The 21,968-nt window shown below is 35.7% G+C and overlaps 1 protein-coding gene across 2 annotated transcripts in view; it reads right to left on the bottom strand.

Moving 5' to 3' along the window:
• Positions 1-269: 269 nt before the first annotated feature.
• Positions 270-21,968, bottom strand: part of LOC117317678 — a 167,803-nt gene continuing 146,104 nt past the window's right edge. For both annotated transcript variants that reach the window (XM_033872550.1, XM_033872549.1), the window contains 15 exons: positions 18,042-18,116; positions 17,349-17,666; positions 16,680-16,928; positions 16,313-16,426; positions 13,646-13,838; positions 13,113-13,480; positions 12,620-12,733; positions 11,748-11,979; positions 9,124-9,311; positions 7,908-8,045; positions 7,040-7,153; positions 6,406-6,738; positions 5,523-5,756; positions 2,756-2,869; positions 270-2,470 (listed from right to left, as the gene is read on the bottom strand). In XM_033872550.1, the coding sequence (XP_033728441.1) occupies positions 1,893-2,470; positions 2,756-2,869; positions 5,523-5,756; positions 6,406-6,738; positions 7,040-7,153; positions 7,908-8,045; positions 9,124-9,311; positions 11,748-11,979; positions 12,620-12,733; positions 13,113-13,480; positions 13,646-13,838; positions 16,313-16,426; positions 16,680-16,928; positions 17,349-17,666; positions 18,042-18,116 (3,362 nt within the window). In that variant the 3' untranslated portion in view covers positions 270-1,892. The remainder of the gene's footprint in view (positions 2,471-2,755; positions 2,870-5,522; positions 5,757-6,405; positions 6,739-7,039; positions 7,154-7,907; positions 8,046-9,123; positions 9,312-11,747; positions 11,980-12,619; positions 12,734-13,112; positions 13,481-13,645; positions 13,839-16,312; positions 16,427-16,679; positions 16,929-17,348; positions 17,667-18,041; positions 18,117-21,968) is intronic.

The following is a 21,968-nucleotide window of genomic DNA, read 5'->3' as shown; positions in this document are numbered from 1 at the left end:
TGTGATAATGATAATAAACATTTGAATATATCAGACTCCATGTAGGCCTGTCATTGTTGATATATCCGTGTATTACCTCAGTCGCCATCTTATTTGTATAGAAAGGTCCTAATACTATCACCCTGTGTGTCTCTTCTACACTCCATGCCACAAAAAAAAAAAAAAAACAAAAAAAAAAAAGAAAAAAAATAAGGAAAGTAGAAAAGAGAAAAAATGAATTAAATAAAAAGATAAAAAGCGTATCAAATAAAGAATAAACAAACACAATCTTAGTTAAAAAGTTTTTATTACAAACCAGTAAAATAATCCACGATTTGTCCTGGTTAAGCTGTTTTACAATGTTAGAAATTGGTTAGAAAGCATTAACTACACCTTATCTATCTGCACCCTGGTCACGTGACCCGAATAGTCGTGCACCAGACCAAATATTGCTATCAATTCATGATAATTGTAACATTTTTTTTGGATAGAAATTATTTCCAACATGTTTTGTGTTTTCCTTTTACTGACAATCAACTATGATAAATAATTAACATGCAGATTTAATGGTATCTAGGTCGCTATAAAACTAGGAATGTTTGGTTTGTGAGTGTTTCTCTTACACTGAGCAATATTTAATTCAGGGCCAACTAGAAAAAATGGTCGTTATCAAGAGGTCTAAGATGGTCTGATGACAATTACAGCATTTCGGAAGTTTCACGAAGTTATTCAATATGCGCATATTTTTTTTATTATTAAAAATAGTGCCATTTATGAACAACCATGCAAATCATAAAGTGATGTCACAGATTGTAATCTGTTGATCTACAATACGAGTATAATGTCCTCTGGGTATTGTTCGTAGTAGATATATACATTACTACCGGACTGACTTTAATCAACGTTTCGGGAGTTAACGACCATTCTGACAGACGAACCCTTTTACGATTTCATTGAAACATTACCGTGCGAAATATCAATTAGGGTGCCGATAAGATATTTATATCTACATTGCATACTTGATATCAGTACTAGGTAGAGAGTTAAATATTATATATTTGTATATATATATTATATAAGTAAAACATACTCTCGACATATATATTTGGAGTGGATTTGTCATCTTACAAAATCATATAGTCCACCGCTTGTATAAACACATACACATCAATATACACATAACCGGAAGTGACGTTACGTCATTTTCGGTCAAATCATAATGTAATATCTTGTATTAATATAATATCTTATGGAATTCACATAATCTATCAAACGATATAATGTGCTATAATATAATGAGAAATGGTATTTTGATTGATATCATACTGGCAAATTGGATATTGCATAAAAAACAAACATCATGTATAGCCTACAACGCGGACCGAGTGTCAACAATCTAGTGGATTTCGTACACAAGTTAGCAAATATTACATGATTTGATTTAATAATTTTCAAATATAGCCGAAAGTAAAATGCAAAATAACACATTGATATTTTAGAAGAATGACTTAATTTTCAAAAGACCGTTCTAGTTTTAACTAAAAACAGGAAAATGTTAGATCGCCATGAGTTTCAAATGAAAGTTTTCAATGGTTAATTGATATACAATTCTTGGCATAAAACACTCATATGTAAGCTTAAAATAGTTGATTCTGCAACAACATACATAAATGTCTCGATCCAAATAAAATCGTTATAAACACTCGCCCATTCCGTAACGAGCCAAGAACGATAACTCGGATAGCACAGCACCGGATTATACAAGCAAACACTGGTTACTATTGGAAACCAAGAGTACCTTCTGTCATATTTCGCTCCTCATGTCATTCATATTTACTCAAGCTATAAAACAAACATAATACACAATTGTCACATATCTACACGTACGATTGTGTTTAACGAGTCGGATCAAATTATTTGCCACTGTATCCATTGTTGTCACATGAACTGTCCAGAATATCAGTTTTAATGTCAAGCAACAGATTATATCTGGACACCTTGAAGACATCTTCCGGTGTGGACGCTATTTGTGCCACCTCGCTATAATCGGTCAATCCGACTCCGATGGTCAGCACGCGCGCGCCGGTTCCCTTCAGCTCCTCAGCGGCAGGGATCGTATCGTGTGAATTAACATTAGACTGACCGTCAGTGATGAGAATAACAACGTCCTCTGCATCTCGTCTTGCTCCGTATGCATTGGTCAGAATTTCTAATGCCGTTCGGAGTCCACCGGCAGTATTGGTAGATCCCGGGTAATACCGAGTTCCTCCCACTGCATTACCAATGGTTGCCGCATCTTTGTATCTACCAAGACTGAAGATAAGCCTGACTTCCGTACTGTAGACGATCAGACCAAAACGATTATTAAAGGAAGCTCCCGCCAGTTCCTCCACCAGTGCTTTGACGAAGTCCAGCATTGTCTGGTAGTTGTCTTTACCGACGCTAGAGGATGAATCCAGTACAAAGACAACGTCCTTTTTGGAAATGCATTCTGGAAAAAAGAAGATGTATACTTTTATTTACTAAAGATGCGCTGAATTTTACGGTATTGAGTATTTAGTTATTACTGCAGTGTATCGCAATATTGTGTATTATATTGTACTCCTGGACAGTATTAAAATAGGCCAATTTAAATCTTTCTTTTTACAAACTCAAAATAGGAATACTATATTATACGGTCAGTTAATGTGAACATTTTACCTCCTGTGGAGGATTTCATTGACATATATTCGTATATTTGATGATATATTCAGAAAATTATGGTTTATTTTCGTACCCATCTCGCAAGTTGGTCCGTTGAATCCACGTGGACATTTGCAGGAGAATGAGTTGATACCGGGTACACATACTCCACCATTTTTACATCTATTGACGTTACACAGGACGGATTCTAAAAATAAAACGTTACATTAAATAGTAATACCATACACACAATGAAACAGCACACGGACCATTTCAAAGAAAAATAAACGCTCTACAATGTCAAACCTACAACGGAACACCACATGGAACATCACATAGAAAAATGAACATCCTATTACATGTCAAACGCATAACAGAACAAAGCGGGACATTACATAGTAAAATGAACGCCAAACACCACCACACAGAAAAAAACCCAACCCAACACTATCAAACATAACACACAACAACGTCACACAGAAAAAAACCCATCCAACACCAACACACAGAAAAAACAAATACCCAACACCAACAAACATAACACACAACAACGTAACACAGAAAAAAACCCCATCCAACACCAGCATACAGAAAAAACAATACCCAACACCAACACACATAACACCCAACACACATAATACACAACGTCACACAGAAAAAAACCCATCCAACACCAACACACAGAAAAAACAATACCCAACACCAACACACACAACACCAACACACATAATACACAACGTCACACAGAAAAAAACCCATCCAACACCAATACACAGAAAACACAATACCCAACACCAACACACATATTTAAAATTATCCATGGGCAGACACCTAGATATTTAACTGATATATTACCAAATAGAATACATGAATTGCACAATCATAATACTCGCCAATCTCAAAATATCACCATTCCGAAAGCTAGAACCTCTTTCTATAACAACTCGTTTCCCCCCTCTACTATTACCCTATGGAATAGTTTACCTCCGAATATAAAAGAAATATTCCTTCCATTTTTCACCTTAAATTGTATCTCAACTCTGGAAAATTGAATATTCCCACATTTTATTTGTCTGGAAAACGAATGGGGCAAGTTTATCATGCCAGACTTCGTTTAAAATGTAGCTCTTTTCGAGATCATCTATTTCATAAAAATCTTATTGAAAATCCGTATTGTACCTGCGGTCAAATTGAAACAACAAATCACTATCTCCTGGAATGTAATATGTACAACATGATGCGCCATCATTACATCTATCCTATTAACAACTTGTCACTAGACTTGCTTCTTTACGGTGATTCACTGCGCACCGAAGCAGAAAATATTAATATTTTTAATTCTGTTCAATATTCTATTATTAAAAGTAAACGCTTTGAGTCTGTATAATATCCCTTCAACTATAAGATATCTAAACATATATATTATTCTAAGAATATAATGTATGTCAAAAACTGAAACCCATGTCCCTCGTTGTCACTTCTTTATGAGGACTCGCGGGAAAATGTTGCACTAACATTCCCATTCTTCTACCACCATCACCTACCCCCCTCCTCATCCCCCTCCCCTTCCGCTCCCCCACTACTCAAATAGATTAGTATTAATGAGATAATTTCTTAACTTATGTATTAATGTAATTACTGTTTATTACCATTGTATGTTAATTTCGACAGTATTGCAAATTCTCTGGTGAGATTACTTTATTTATATGCGTACGGGCCAGAGTCATGCCGATCTACATACGTACAAGTTGTATGTCTGTAGCTCACCATGATATCTGCTTATTATGTTATCGGCCTGTCTCAAAGAGAAGACGGATTTATATAAGTACGAAAGTACTTCTTTCCGAATTCTTTACTATTCTATGTTTGTGTAATATTCTATGTAAATATTTGAACAATAAAATACTGTTTAAACCAACACACATAACACAAACGAACGTCACACAGAAAAAACCCATCCAACACCAACACACAGAAAAAACAGTACCCAACACCAACACCCAACAACGTCACACAGAAAAAAACCCATCCAACACCAACACACAGAAAAAACAATACCCAACACCAACAAACATAACACACAACAACGTCACACAGAAAAAAAACCCCACCTAACACCAACACACATAACACCCAACACCATCAAACATAACACACAACAACGTCACACAGAAAAAAACTCCACCTAACACCAACAAACATTACACACAACAACGTCACACAGAAAAAAAGAACCCTCATCAACGTCACACTAAAATCACACCTCACAACGTGACTTGAAAAACAAGCATAATGGCTAAAGCAATATATATTTCCTACCGGCCCCGCTATTAATAGTAATAATGACTTTGACCTTGATCAAAATTCCATGAAACCCGAACTTGTTCCGAGATATTATGGGATTTTTAGTATTCTATGAAGTTTGATAAAATCCGCAAAGGAATGAAGCCGCTAGACCGTACATACCGACAAGACGGACGGGGAGGAAACCTAAGTCCCCGGGTTTCACCGGTAGGGGACTATAAAGCATACTTTGTATTGTTAAAGCAATACGTATCCCCTACTGATCCCTGCCAGCTATTACACTGTAATGACTTATAAAAATATCATGGTCCTTTATGATTTATGAAGTTTGATCAGAGACCTTGAGCCCACATCCCCGAAACTGGATATATTGATCTATTATCATTGTGTACGATATCAAATCTCAGAGAATGAAACCGCTAAAGTACTGACAAACTTTAGAGTTACGTATATGCACATGTACTTACAAGAAAAAATACTTAACGCCCCCTTCCCAGGATTACTCACAGCTTACAATGTTAAACATATTAAAAGCAACACAAGATATCGAAACAAACCTGAGACACACGTAGCTCTGACGAAAGTCTGTGAGAAGTTGGCTAAGCTGACAAAGTCGTTGAAGACAAATGTGTTTGAATCTGCCGGCTCTGACGCCATAGCCCGAAGTTCGTAAGGGTCAAAACTACCAATACCAACACTGAACACGTGCGCTCCGGCGTCCTTCAGCTTCTGGGCCTCCGGGAGTGTTTTCTCCTGGTTCACGTTAGAGATACTGTCTGTTACCACGACGACTGGAAAACGAATACATGTAACGGGTTATAGGTAGGTCATGATGTAACTTAACTTTGGTATGATAGATAGCAAATAATAAATAACAAACACAAAGTTAATATCAATTATTTAAATATGTAACATACAAAACTGCTCTGTTTCTAAATATAAAAAGCCTAGTAATAAATATATGAAATATATTATTTAGAAAGCAGTATTTTCGAAGAAATCGTAATCTCGAAAAAAATATGTAGTTAAGGTTTTGAAATATTTACCTTATTTAAACACCAACAATATGATTGACAGTACTATAACTGTCATGAAGCAGGGTTTACGCATTATATACATGTATAGATACCTGTTAAAAATCCTATAGTAAACAGCTAATAAACCATTCCATATGGAGAAGTTCATGAGCTGTGCCTTTGTGTGTTGTTCACCAGATTTAAATTTTGTTGTGAATTCTGGTAATATCTTAAATTATCTTAAGCAAATTCACAATAATTTTGCAAAACCCCTAGAGTGGTCAACTCTCGATCAAAACAAGAAAATACTATTTTTTTACAGCACGCAATTGTGTGTATGTCCACATGTTGGTTAAAAAGCAACATATGTCTTAATCATCACACGATATATAATTTGTCCAATACCCGATGTTGTCAAACTAACCGAAATTCCGGACGTTTGCCCTGTCGCCTCTCTTCTCCGTCAATATACGAGTTCGTGCCATGCGGAGACCTGCTGCGGTGTTTGTGTTTCCATACTCGTAGCCTAGAGCAGCAATGGCGTTGCTGATATCCTCCTTAGTGTTGTACTGGTCCATGTAAAATCCCATGTAACTCCTGGAACTGTAAGAAACCGCGCCGACTCGAGCGACGTCATATCCGATGGCCAGCTCGTCGATTACCTTGGTAACGAAATGCTTCACTCGCCGGAAGTTCTGTGCGCCAACACTTCCTGATGCGTCGAGGACGAAAGCAATATCCGCTTTGGCTGGGCAAGCTGTTACAAGTAATATACGTACAACGTAAATAAGTAACGAGACAAAGGGACGTATTCTTGGTAAGCGTTATGTTGGAATATTTTACTGTCAAAACTCATAAAACAAATACCCCCAATTAAATGTTATCTGTGTGCTATGCATGCATACAATAAAATGACATTTTGAACATCATATATACTTAAAATTAATGAAATAAAAATCATCTGGATTAAAATGTTTGATTAAGGTTAGAGTTATCGTATTGCATTTCGGACTATCCTTGGAGACCATATAAGTTGAAGTAAAACCAAGAGAACTTACATATGTCACAGTTTTTGCCTGCGTAACCTCTGGGACATTTACAATAATACTCTCCATGGGAACTCACACATTCACCTCGGTGCTGGCAAGGGTTATCAGAGCAAGGATCGTTCTCTAGAATGACAAATCATAAATTCATTTTAGATATCCCCCATAGGCTATATTTTTGTGTGATTGTGTCCCATTTTAAATTCACACTATATACGAACCGGACAAGTATGTATTTTGCGATTCTTGTCCGTTAATTAACGCCATTCGTAATCAACGAAGAGTTGTGAATGAATACAAGACAATAACATATTTGTTACAAAGTTATGCCATGTACACATATAAAATAAAATTGAGCGACACGGTCATTGCGTGTTAGGGATATGGACTCACCTTTGTTATATTCACGTTTAATACAAAGCTTTGGCTAGAGCAAAATTAGAAACTCTTTCTCGTCGGTTGATAGTTTTAACGAAAGATTTATTCGTGTTTCTTTAAAAAAATAGGATTGTATGCTGTGTACAAAAGATTGAAGGCGACGGCAGTTTGGTGTGTTATTATCAATGTCATTCGAAAAACGAGGCAAACTTATTCACGATATTACATTATAACAAATCGTGTCATAAATTAAGACGATTTAAAAGATGAAAAAAGTGATGATGCGATCACAATATGACACAACTCCGTAGGCATGAACCGAATCATTGATTTTCAATCTAATTCTCCTAGATACTACGATGACTGTTATCGATAATACATAGAATGGGTGACGAAATTGATGACGTTACTCGATCGTGATATAATCATATAAAGTGACGACGGCACCATTCCTTTAGAAAGGTGATGACGTCATACTGAGTGTGTTATAATTCGTACGTACCGTTACACAAGAAACTCATGAACTCATCGGAAATATCCGATAGACCCTGGACACTGTCGGTGAGGTGCATGAATTTGCTAGGCGGCATCGATACAGCAGACTTCATGAATTCCTGGTCGGACGAACTCAGATCGATTCCTGTGGACAAAAGAAATGTTATATATGATTATAGTCCAAATAATAATTTTCTGTAACCGGTTTGGAGGTGTTTTGTATATTATGTCTGCAAATTGAGCTATACAGATACGAATAGTCTAAAATGATAAAGATTTTGATGTTTCATCATATTTCGTTATATTGTTTGCTAAAGTGATGTTTTCAAATCTTTCATGGAAAGCATTTCTCACACGTTAACTTATCTTATGCGTTCAAAACATAATCCTAGGATTTTATTTTGTAGTTATACAGAACCCATTAAGAAAAAAATTGTTTCAATGTATTACTGTTACGGATTGCCTTTGAAACATGATTTTTAAGTCAATACCATTGAAACAACACGATTAAAATGTACCGGTAGCCGGAACCTAGCTTTAATAGGATGTTTCGTGTATAAAACATATTCAAAACTATGTACAAGGGTTGATGGACATGTTGTGAGCCTCGTACTGAAGGAGGTACTCAAGGATGTTATTTCTAAGTCCTACTATTATCTGAATATATAGGGCCATGTTCCAAATGACTGGTCTCATTTGGTTAATTTACATCGACGAGCTAGCACTCTAAAGAAAGGAAGGCAAGCGGTTTTTGCAAAAGGGACAAAATCGGTTAGGGTAAGGGTGAAAAAGTCTGCCATTGTGGCTTTAAACTGATTGAGCATCCGCCTTATTCACCTGATCTCGCTCCATCAGACTTTCATGTTTTTCCAAAACTGAAAACAACTATTTCAGGCACCCTAATCCCTAAGCCCAACATGCAGTGGATGACTTTCTGAACAGCCTAGAAAAGGAGTTCTATAAAAGTTACATTGAGGCCCTTAAACACCGCTGGCAAAAGTGTATAGAGACTGAAGGGGATGATGTTGAAAAATAATAAAATATGTCCGGCAAAATTCAAATCCTTCAATATGAGGCTAACAACGTAACAATCAGCCCTCGGATATACTGTAATCGGAGTTAACCATAGAAATCGACATAGAGGTATGAACTTGATTATCGTTTGATATGTGTTGAATAAATGAGCATGGGTACTTTGATAATGTAAAATATATAGTACGTACCGATACCCAGGACTTTGACACCTCTCATCTTGATCTTGTTGGCTTGTTTGATGACGTTGCTCTCGTCGCGCATGCTCTTTGTGATGAAGACAACGTATCTTGGTACACGTGTCCTTGAGTTAGGGAGGACACGAAGGTTTGCTTTCCTCAAAGCCTCCGCTGGATTCGGATCGTAAGCTCCCTTGCTCCTGTATTAACAACCGTATTATCTTAGTTGGGTGTAGACACACGAGAAAATAATTGAAGAACAATTTCACAGAAATGATACACTATTAAGGGCAAAAGTAACGAAATCATTTTGTTAAAATGTTGTTCTTAAATCTTGAGAATATTTTTTATTTAAGATTGTGTCCTTATGATTAATGTCCTGAAATGTTTTCTTTTCTGTTAACATTGTTCCTATACATGGGGAGGGACAGGGGGTTCTTGAATATGAGTGCTTTACTACGATTATTCTTTATCTCATTGATAGAGATATATTGATATTGATGTCGATTTTTCGATAATTAGATCCCACTCCTGAACTACAATTGCATGTTCCTACTTCACACTTTGAGAACCTATCGTAAAAATCCATTCATATACATGTATATGGTCGTGTACATCTTTTGTGAAAATAATGACAACAATTACTAGTCAATATTTTTATCCTTGACAGTTGTAGTATAATGAAATTTGTTTATTAATTCCATAAAGATACTTTTCAACACAAAGAATTATCTGCTACAGTAGTTCAGTTAACAAACAGAACTTTCAACAAATTGAACATTCATCTTTTTCAAACCTTCCTAATACATGTAAAATAATATATTACAGTTTCTTTATCAAAGATTTAATGTTTTACAAAGTATGATAAATTTAATTTTTCTCTCAAAACCATTAGCTGTATAATTTGTCCGAAAGTTAAACAGTGAAGGCTAAAATAGACCTCATAGTCATGTTTGAGTGATTTTCAATTTGTATGAAAGATGAACCTGCTATTGTGACCTTTGACGCGAAGTTCTCGATTCTGTTACACATCAAATAGGCCCCGTATCAAGTGACAGAAATGTTCATTCATTTTTTAAATGACACAAATTGCACTGGAGTTGGGTTACAGCCATGCGCGCCCAGGCAGATTTAGAAAACATGACAATTTCTTCTCGTTGAAGATTCAGGTCATGATGTTTCTTTAAGATCAGAAATGATATGTTATCGGAGGACAACCTGTTTCGGGGTCACAGCTGGAGAAACAATCCGTAAAAGGAGCTGGGGATTTGTTTATTTCTTACTATCATGGGTACTGCTGGAGAGACGAATAGTTGAATCAGTTTTATTGATATAAACATTGAAAATACAGATTCTTATAATCAACACAAGCATGTTTTTCGTTTAATCTTTGACCGCAATACACACAAACATTAACAACAGAAGGAGAATTCCGTTTAACACTTTATTTTATAGTTATGCATCAGCAAAGATGATATTTTATTAAATTATGTGTGTCAATGGGTTATTCGGTTGCGGCTACATTAGTATACAACACAGTAACTGATTCTCCTCTGTTTTACATTGACTTTTTCATGTTCGAATGATGAACCGGAGGCTCAAGGGCTTAACGGTCATCTGACATTCATTTACAGTTTTACTTAAGACAAAAAAGATTGTAAAAAATGCATGAAACTTCAAAGACATAAATGGATATTTCATTGTAACTTGTCTAATAGTATTAATACTATTTCTATACTAGAACGTGATTCCATAGGATAATGCATATCCCAATCTTCATAAAGCACCTGAATACCTTTCTTTTCCTAAAAAATACTTAATTTTGATATATCCGGGTCGGAAGAAGAATATTGTTGACATTTCAGTCAGGTTGTTTCTCAAGTCCCAACCTCTAAAGCCCGGGGACAGGTCTGCATCAATATATAAATATCCTCAAACTAGCCTCTTGTCCTGATAACTTCATCACAAGTTGAACAATTTCCAACTAAACAAATTATTGCCAAAACATCATTGTCCTATATACGCTACAGTACAATTAACGACCTTCCCATGGGAAAGCAAGACCACAGGGTCATGCATTTCATAACTACAGTAAAGTTCTTAAAACTCGATCATTCCACCGTGTCTCGATCTTGAGAAGAAGACTTTTGCAATTTCAGTCAATTTTACTATTTTGGTCCCGCCCAACAGCTCTTATTGCTCAGTCAGGACCATTATGCCATACAAACAAACTGCCATCCCATACTGATGATTCTAACCAAGTTTTGATTATTTATGAGTATATAGTATCTGGATCTCTTGGGGGGAAAATCTGAAATGTTAGACAGTTTAACCCCTTTCGGGGACATGGCCATATAATTAATAATTTTCTTTCATCTTATACCAGAGAAGCGTCCCGCAACATTTCATCAAAATCGGTTCAGCGGTTTTGATAGCTTCGGGTCAGATTACCTAAAATACATGTTTTACTTATTTCAGCATTCGTTAGGCTGTACCTAGGGTTAAAGGGCAAATCACTAATGGATGGTTGACCACACTTGTGTAAAACTATTTTTATTTATTTTTAGAATAATCATCATTTTAGACTAATTATCAGCTATCAAACAGGGCTTCATTATGACTGTTAACGACGTTACCTTAGACCGGACACCACTGACAGTATCGATTTCTTTTTGGAAGTCTTGCTCAATGTCAGTTTGACTCTTGAATATTTAGCGAAGCTCACTATTCCCGCTCTGAACCTGTGACGTTTAAACTGCATCCTCTTGATGATGCTGCGCAAGAATCTCTTGACGCTGCGTAGTTCCTTCCGGCTGACATAGCGTGAGGTGTCTACCACAAATACAACATCTGCCTTAGCTTCACATCCTGTGAAAAACAAGAAAATACCGACATTTCACCAAAACTCATACTTTGATCTCCTTAAATGTCAAGGCATTTTTAAAGGATGAATGCCATACGGTCCATCAAAAACACCAGTCAAATAAATAAATAATAATAATAAAAATACGATTAGAAAAGAATATGTGATGATTTATGATGAGCATAAAATGATCAGTTGAAATCCATTTCGACTCAGATGCTATTTTAATTTTGTAATTGACAGCCACAGTCTGTTTACTGGTACGGGAACTTTTAATGGTATGAAAGCTCATCTGTTGTATCACTCATTGGTTTGCTATCTTTTTATTTTTATTTCGATAATCCGGAAATGCAATCGATTCATCCTTTGCTCTGATTTCAGAATTCATAATTGACTTTTTTCTAGTCAGATTTCATTTCGCCAGGAATACCAGGAAAGAGTTATTCAAATAGCTTTACATGTAACGCGCGTTATTATTAACTACATAAATTTTAATGGCTAAAAAAGCCCAGTGAAATTAACATTTGGTCTGATTTAACCGATATACTAGTATTCAACAAGTGACAGAAAATCATAACATGAAACACAAAAATATCATTAGATTCGAAAAAAAAATGTTCCAAAGTTTGTTTCAATGTTACATACGTCTCTCGCACGTGTCTCCAGTGTACCCAGGAACGCAGTCACACACGAATCCATTTCCGTTTTCACGACATTGGCCGCCGTTACTGCAAGGATTAGCTTCACAGTAACTCTCATCTGGAATACAGAAAATGTTTATTATACAGGATTCAACGCAAAAAGATAAAAAAAAAAAAACAACAAAAGAACCCCAAAAAAACCACACAATAGCAAAAAGCACATCGTTAAAACAACAACTGATGAATTTCCTTAGTCATTATAGCAGCAGTGACAGTGTCATTTAAACGCTCATCTAATATGAAATATGTCCCTTGATTATCACAACATTCAGCCTTCATATAATGTAGGCATATACAAGGCATTGGTTAAGACTTGAGCGCATTAGAACACGGGTCGAAGATCACACTGATATACCAATATCGTTAAATACCAATTATATCATTTTTCTGTTTGAAGCATTCTATGAAGTCCAGTAACATACAATGTGACGACTTGCCTTCGAACACTGGCCGTAAGACCTGATCGGCCAGCCCATTCCGTAATCCATCAGCTCCGTTTATTTCGATGGTGTTTGCGCCCTGTACGTTAGCGATGGTCTCCACATCTGTCTTCACTCTAAGGTCGATACCTATGGGGACGATCCTGATGCCGGAGTTAATCGCTAATTCAGCTTCCTGCATAGTAATGTCGGCGTTAACTTCAACAGAGCCATCCGTCAGTAGATATGCAATGTTACGCACATTCGCTCTGTCCCTTCCGGAATTGAACATGTTCGTGCGCACAGTCTCAAAGGCAGACGCCATGTTGGCTTGGCCACGGGTGTAGTGTATAGCGTCAATAGCACGAACAATGGTCTCCGTGTCCCTATTTAGATTTAAATGATTCAGAGTCAAACAAATTGATAAGCACTTATTCTGTCTAATTTTGTCATTTTTTATAGAAACCATTAAAGTTTATAGAAATATGAATTAAATCACGAAATCTTAATTTTTCAGCAAACCAAGACGTGATTTCAGTGTTGTTGTTTACCTGAATGCTCCGAGGTTGAATTGTACCATCGATGCAGAGCTGTACTTCATGACACCGACTTGAATGTCACATGACTCGATATTCATCTTACGTACGAGTTCCTCGGCATATGTTTTCATTCTCTGGAAAGTGCTTTGTCCGATACTTGTGGAGGAGTCCAACATGAAAACCACGTCCGCGGACTGTCCACAAGCTGCAACAGAATCACGTGATAAAACTCGGATAGATATATTACATAGAAAACATTTGGGAATTACTGTACAGATATAATGTATTATATATTAAAGATATCATTATTTATTTACCTTGGAAAGGTTATTTATTAACGATACCTACGGTTATCTAAATATTAGATATATGACTTTATATTTGCTTTACATTATTTTGATTATGTAAAATGAAACATAGCGGCAAAGGTTTTATTGATAACATGTTGCTTTCATCTTAAATGTTTATGAGTATTTCAAGTTCGTTAATATCGTTCAGTAGTACTAGGATCCTTTGTCCGCTGTCAGCTACACATTATATTTAACGGAATGAACATCTTGATTGTGAATAATGAACATCTCTGCATTGCTTGAACTCCTCGTTTAAAAACCGAATGTTATGTTTACTAATGCGTGGTTTGTAAGTAGTTATCTATAATAACTTCTTTTACTGTTGGTACACGGATGCATTTCTCTTTGAAACGATCGCGATATATACATGTACATCTTGTAGAGTTTAGTATGCAATGATCATTATCCAGACACACTTTCTTTGATCAGCACTCTGGATTGATGTTATGTATCTGATAAGTGTACATGAGAACAATAGAAGAGTTAATAATTATGTATCTGTATTTACATTACTACCTGACAGGTGTGACAGATAGCTTATCAATCAGTCATCATTGTCGTCAGTAACATAAGACAGAACAACTTTCCTGATCTCCTACTGGAATAACACATGTTTTGCGTATGGCATAACACGATTACCAGGACAATGGGTGCTATTTTGTAAATAGATAACACATATATAAAACACTAGGAAAAATTGAGTTAGTAGGATAGTATTTAGATTAAGATGGTCAAACCCCGAAAGTGTAACTTTTATATTTACGGCATCATAGGTTTAAAGAAAATGATATTACCGCACCAGGTAATTTTCGCGGAAGGGTTTGTCAGAAGGAGGTTATTATATGATGTAAAATGTAAACTTTAATTGTTTTACACAAAAGTACGAAACATGTTATATCAACTTATATAAGTCATGCTTGTTGGCATGGATTTAAGGTGAGAGGAAACTAGAAAACCCGTATAAAACCTACGTGGTCTGGCACGTGACCTGACACTTGTTTATGTCCGATCGGGAAATCGAATGTGATGTTTAATTCGACAAGTGTTCTTTTTTTCCAAAAAGCTTTTGCGCTGAAAAATCATGACGTATTGTCATTTTTATGATGTGTTCAACATGCTTTCAGTAAGTTAAATAAATAGAGGAATAAGGTTCCATACCCTGAAAAAGTTAATTACCGAAAGGTTCCATACCCTGTAAAATTATATAGGAAAAAGTTCCATAATGGAGATCCATGTTAAAACGTCATAACTCATAGGGAATGGGAGCTAATCTAATGAATCCACGACTTGGCACAAATTCATCTTAAAATACATTATAGAGCTAAGTAATTAATTCTGAATAACGATAGGACACTTTGGCTTTGTATACAGTGCTTTCTAAATCGAAACAATTATTTACAGACACAACATCGTGGTGGCTTTTCGTGGTTGCTGGATTTAAATATAATCGTTCCAGGTTAGACCGGGGAGCTAGTTGGCAGTGACTTCAAGAGGATGCCGAGATTTTAAGAACCCACACCCACAGTGTTTATATGTTATGTCTTGCTATTGAAATCTGTGATTGATATCGGTGAAACCAGTTAGAATCAAATTAATGGAAGTACTGAAAAAGGAGAAAATTTGAAAGTTTACAGTTTTTGGGAAAGAGATAATCATGAAATGAAATCCGGGTGTTTTCGGAATGTGCCAGAACATGTGTAGTGATTTGGATGTGTTTGCGATCATGTCAGTTCATCATTTTAAAGTTAAGTTCACAATAATGGCCTTGTGACGACAGTGAATCACTACACCATTAGAACGTGGACAGTTGTTAATGATGATCATGTAATTGATGACAAAATATTATCGAATATCACGGACACTGCCATGAATGAGTATCGCAGAGTTATCACCCCGGAACGTCATGATAACTTAGACAGGCGATTGTAAATACAAGAGGTAACAAGCAATGTTTCTACAATGATGATGTCTCACCTGACAGTAGTAATGATAGTTCCGAATAGGTAATTGGGACGATTTGTTAAAACTATTCATGGCGTCATGTATGGGATATTGGTTCTAACCATTCACGGAGTCATGTATTGGACGATAGGTTATAACCATTCAGGACGTCGTCATGTAACTTGTAAGGGAGATTGGTTCTAACCATTAATGGAGTGATAGATATGTTTATCGAATATAGATAACCCTATAATTCATTTGTAAGTGTGAATACTCTTGATAGTAACATTTTGTCAGGATTTCTAAATTGTATTGATTTGTTTACATGTAAATATATAGTATAAAATGAGGTGATGAGCAGATATAACACAAAGCGACGAATACTCACTGTTCTGACAGTTGTCGCCGTAATATCCTTCCGTGCAGACACACATATAACTACGAAGACCGTCAATACAGAAGGCGCCATTATGACAAGGGTTTTCCAGACACAGATTTATATCTGTGAAGAGAGAATATTTGGATCAAATGTTTATTTGCTTCAACTTTTATATGGATATAGCTTTCAAGCTATATTTTCATTGTAGATTTTTGATATATAAACACTTAATGCAAAAGAAAGAAACGCCCCAGTAAAAATAAATATCAAAACGTTAACACAAAATGTCACAAAGTTAAACCCATGGATCAATACTAAATAATAGAGTTACATATTTGAGTTTTATTAATGTTATAGATATGTTTTCGGTATATACCTGTACACAGTGGCGTGATGAGTTTATCCTTCAATGACTCAAGAGCATCAAAGTTCTCAACTTGGATCAAGTTGTCTCTGACGGGGTTTGATGTGATTCCGAACAGCTCTGCAGAGCTATCAGCGTAACCCACAGCAACAGTAATGATAGTTACGCCTGCGCGTTTGAGTGTCATAGCTTCCGGTATAGTCCTCATATTGTTGATGTTGGATTCTCCGTCCGTGATAATGACGATAACATTCGGTACATCTTTTAATAAACAACACAATAATAATTACTGTTAGGATTTCAGTAGGTCGTATCATGAAGGTAGCATCTTGGTTTACCTATTATTCATTTAGGTACTGTAATTTGAGTGGTATTCAAGCAATTCGCATCACATCAAAGTGAATTTTCATTTTTCAAGCATTCGGGCGTGTTGGATTTGTGATATGTATTCAGCGTCTAAACCAAACATTCGCTCGAATCGGATGCATAAAATATATTTTATTTTCTAAACCAAATAAAATAAGATATTTTTATTATCTTTTAACCTATAATAATCAATCAAGTGACTGATAATAGATGTTTTAATGATTTTAAAACCGATAATTTGCTCAATATGATTGCAACTTATCCGCAAGACAAAGATTAGCACTGTGTCTAAATTCCAAGACAGCGATTTCATACCTGGTCGGTCCCCAAACTGTTGTACAAACATGTCACGCCTGGCCATTAAGAAGGCATCGGCAGTGTTCGTACGACCATATATATAAGCCGTTCGGGATATAGCTTTCTTGATGTCCTCCTTTGTGTCATAACTGTTGAGGTTGAATTCCCGACTGGCGCGGTCACTGAAGGTCATCAGGCCGATTCTGTAGTTGCCACCGTTTACCTCCAGCTCGTTAACTGTCTCCCACGTGAAGTTTAACATCCTGTAGAAATTGTCCCGGCCCACACTTCCAGAGGTGTCGAGGATGAAGACAACATCACCGGTTGAGGAACATGCTAAATCAATGGAAAAGACAATTTAAATGGGACAAAAATTAATATTTTACAAAAAAAAAAAAAAAAAAAAAAACATGTCTCTTTCCAAATACACGGGTTATTAGATATTCATTTGATCGTGCATAACCACAGCATTAAAACACCGATGATTGTTCGAAAAAAAGTAGAACATCTGACAAGTTAAATGAAATATATAAAATAAAAGGAAAATACTATAAAGATATTTTTATTACAATTATATTATTTTCTCCGTAAACGTTTAATTCGCTTTTTAAAAACCACTGTAGAACACTATATGTTAGTATATATATTATTGATTATCAAAAGTATAACTTTTTTGTCAGGAAACTGACAACAAGTGAATGATCAACTCACGTCCCTCAGGCCTGGGTCGAGGTGTTGTTGCGGGTGGGCGTGGTCGCCTACGAGCGTTCGGGGGTCTGTCGGGCACTGAAACGGAGACAGAACACGATGTCAGTTTGATGTGAGTGCGTGACAGATTATGTACGTATTATTTATCGCAAAAATGCACATCACTGAAATTATACATGTTTATTTTCTATGACGAAAATGGCTGGTGAATACAAAGGCATGCTTGGTATTGCTAAAGCAATACATGTCCCCTACCGGCCCTCCTTAAAAAAGTAGCATTGACCTTGACCTTATCTCAAAAACCCTGCAGCTCGATCTTTATCTGTAGTGACTCATACTGAAGCATCATAGCAACTACCAACTACCAACATACCTTGAAATATGGCTGAGAAAAGCGCGGGAAACTAAATGAACGGACATATGGACAGACAGACAGACAGACAGATGGACGGACGGACGGACGGACGGACGGACGGACGGACGGACGGAGAGGAAGCCTAGTAGTCGTTTCACCGGTAGGGGACTAAAAAGTAATACATATATCAACGCTTCGACGAGCTTTACGTCATGTTTCTGTTTGTTTTCTAGATACACAATATATAGATTTTTTTATGGAATACGTTCCTTTTGAGAATAAATTATATTTAATGCGGTGTATAACCCAATTATATTACGACATATATCACATATCAAATAATGTCATTTTTATGCACCGTTATCAAGGATCTTACATGCGTGACATATCTAGTTTATCAATGTAGAACATTGTATAGATATTATAATATTTTTCTGTTTCGTAAGCAAACCTTTAGGATGCCGATAAGAGGATCCTCGTCGTATCCATAACACATTTTATTATTTTATAAAAAAATGTCCATGTAAGTATGAATGGAAATTCATAAACTGAATCATGAATCTATTTAGGTATTATTCATCACTTGTGGTACATACAAGATTAGCCTGTTAACAGTAGCTTGATGCGCATGAGTGCATGTACTCATATGAAGAGTTCTGAAAGGTCAACTAAAATCATACTGATCAATGGGGTTATCCCCCTGACACCTCTAAATGATGTCGATGCCATTTAAAGGGATACTTTTACGTTTGAATTAAGTGTATGTCGCCAAATCTGAAATTTAATGGGAAATGTGTATCTTTGCCAAGTAGTAGAATTATAATGTTTAATTTAATACTTTCAAGGGAAACCAAAGTACTTCAAGTATCATAAACATTCTCGACCCGAAGTATAACTAATTACAGCAAAGGTCCGGCGATATTTGTGTAAGAAACGTCACTTTTTTCTGTACATTTCGGCGTTCCTTTCGTTACTGGTAGGCTCAAAACCTCATATAATCCTCATTCGGGTATTCATTTTATCAATCGAAATTTTACACGTTTCTGATGTCCGAACGAATGAACGCTCCTTTAAATAGGATGAGCACAAACTAAGATTTTGTTAAGGATATATTAAATAAGCAGTAAATAAATGATAGTTATATATCACTAATCGTAGTTTAATAGACAATGCTCGCTGTAAATAAACCAGTCATAGTGAACAAGTACGAATTGATGATGGCAGGGAGTCAGACAAATTGTGACTGTATAGAGCGTTACAGTCCAAAATGCGGCTACAAGGTTAACTTATTTTCCAAAGATTGCGAAACCAATTGTATCAACTTATATAAATGACCCTTGTTGACTTACAAGAAAGAGCTAGTGGTCTTAGGGTGTAAACAGTGTGAGCACCATACCGCTGTGTTACCCGATCACTACCTATCCATAGTTCCACCAATATACATGTTAGTGTAATAGATCGGTACAGTCATATTCAAATTAGATACGGTATCAACGACATCATCGGCGGGGATGTATTTAGAAACAAAGATGGCAAAATACATAACTTAAACATCAAAAGCATTGTAAGAGTATATATTTTTTTACCTTTAAAGGGACATCACGGTAAAAACGTTGTAATTTTCATTGAATATACGTGTTTTGTTCCTTTCCAGTTATGTTTCTGTGCTGTCCAAATGTTTACAGTCAATCCCTATGTCCAGCTTGACCACTTGATTTAGTTGGGAATCCCCCTCTAAATTTAGCGCGGAAATTATTTTTAAATCATCACGTGACTGTTTTGAAATCGCGGCAACACAAACACTCGATAGTTTACAAGGCGAAAATTCCATCTGGGATAACGATATTATACAGTGGTTTAAATGTTAAATAACACGTTCTGTATATATTCCGGCACACATATTTATGTGTAAATAAGTGTAAACACTGTACATATACAAAATGTAGTATAGTGACAGTAGCGATGTTCTGGTACAGACTGTATAAATATTACTGAGCTTATGTAACTATTACCGAGTTTGTGTATTACCGAGATTGTCATGACCTACTATCCAGCAATCAAGCAGAATACGAGCAGCGTCCGTATTACTGCTGTTTTCATGTTTGAACTGTTACAATCTATTGTACTGCTTCCCAAGTTTAATTCTAGGATTATGTTTCATCCATTTCCCCATTATTCTCTTCATTGCGGAAGCTGTTATCGTTTTCAACCGCAGTCGATTCACATTGGAAGCCATTTTTGTTTTCAGGTTTTTTAGTGTGTTGTGCGCAAGCGTGTTATCGTATATGTCACAAAATTTGCATATTCAGACTATTGATCAACGAATTGTGATAACCTTTTTATAATTAATAATTGATGTTTTTTATGTACATATATCATCAAATTCGAATGGTTACTGTTCATAAGGATATTTGTTTTAAAGATATACCCAATAATATGAAAAAATACAAAATAAAAATTGGTTTACCGTGATGTCCATTTAACTAATCGACGTCTTTGGTATATACAATATTGGAGCAAATATGACTTCATTTACATGTTTTATCATATTACTCGAAAAGCATTTTTAGAAAGTATAATCTATTATTCTTCTATATGGAGACGTCTAACGCCAATAACTGAAACAACAGCATGATAACATAATGATTTATAATACAGAGCGTGTATTGTTCTCATATGGTGTCGGTTTTTTTTTCTCAAAACCGTTCAAATGTCTAATATATCTGAAAAGCAAATCCAAGAATTACCAGTGTCTATTTCGAAAACAAATGTAGACGCCTCCTCAATTTGATTGACGGCGTGACTGATTCGGTATCAAATTTGTATTATTATTGTTGAAATATTAAATCAATTACCGATGAAACAAACATCACATATGTTAACTATCATTTCTGGAAGCCAACACCCTGTTTCAACAGATCTGTACTTGAAATGCCTCCAAACATATCGCACTAATTAAATAACATCAATGAGAACTATTTGTTATATTGCTATCAATAAGGATAGGATTACTAATTTAAATATAAAGTGCGTTCCACATAAAACATAAATTTTGTAAATACACGTTACTTTTGCTGATAATGTTTTGAGTATAAATCATAACGAATAAACTATTTTACAATGTTACATACATTGTATTAAAATTCATAGCGGAACTTCAAGGAAGACTGACAGGTAACTTCAGTCTGCACAATAGAAAGATTTGAATATATACGTATAGCTTCAATTATTTTATTGATTTCATACTGATTATTGAGAGTACGAACACTGCAAACTATGAAACGTTGATCATTTTATTTTTTGTCCAATCGATAATGATATGAACTGTGCCAAGTCATTCGGGTTAATAGTTTTCTGGACTCGAAATATCAACGTTTTGGGTTAATCGTTTTCTGGACTCGACATACAAACGTTTTTGGGCCAAGTAAGAGTTAGAGACAATAGCGGACATACAACATTATATTCACATTGACATAAAGTAAACTAAATTGTTTACGAAAACGTGCCTTGCATCAGTTATTATTTATGTTACACCTTAATGAACTGTGCTATTTATAGATTTAATGAGATCAGAT

Source organism: Pecten maximus, chromosome 19 (genome assembly GCF_902652985.1).
Source record: "Pecten maximus chromosome 19, xPecMax1.1, whole genome shotgun sequence".
Classification (NCBI taxonomy): Eukaryota; Metazoa; Mollusca; class Bivalvia; order Pectinida; family Pectinidae; genus Pecten; species Pecten maximus.
The sequence above is the reverse complement of the archived record's forward strand: the minus strand, read 5'-3'. Positions and strand labels throughout refer to the sequence as shown.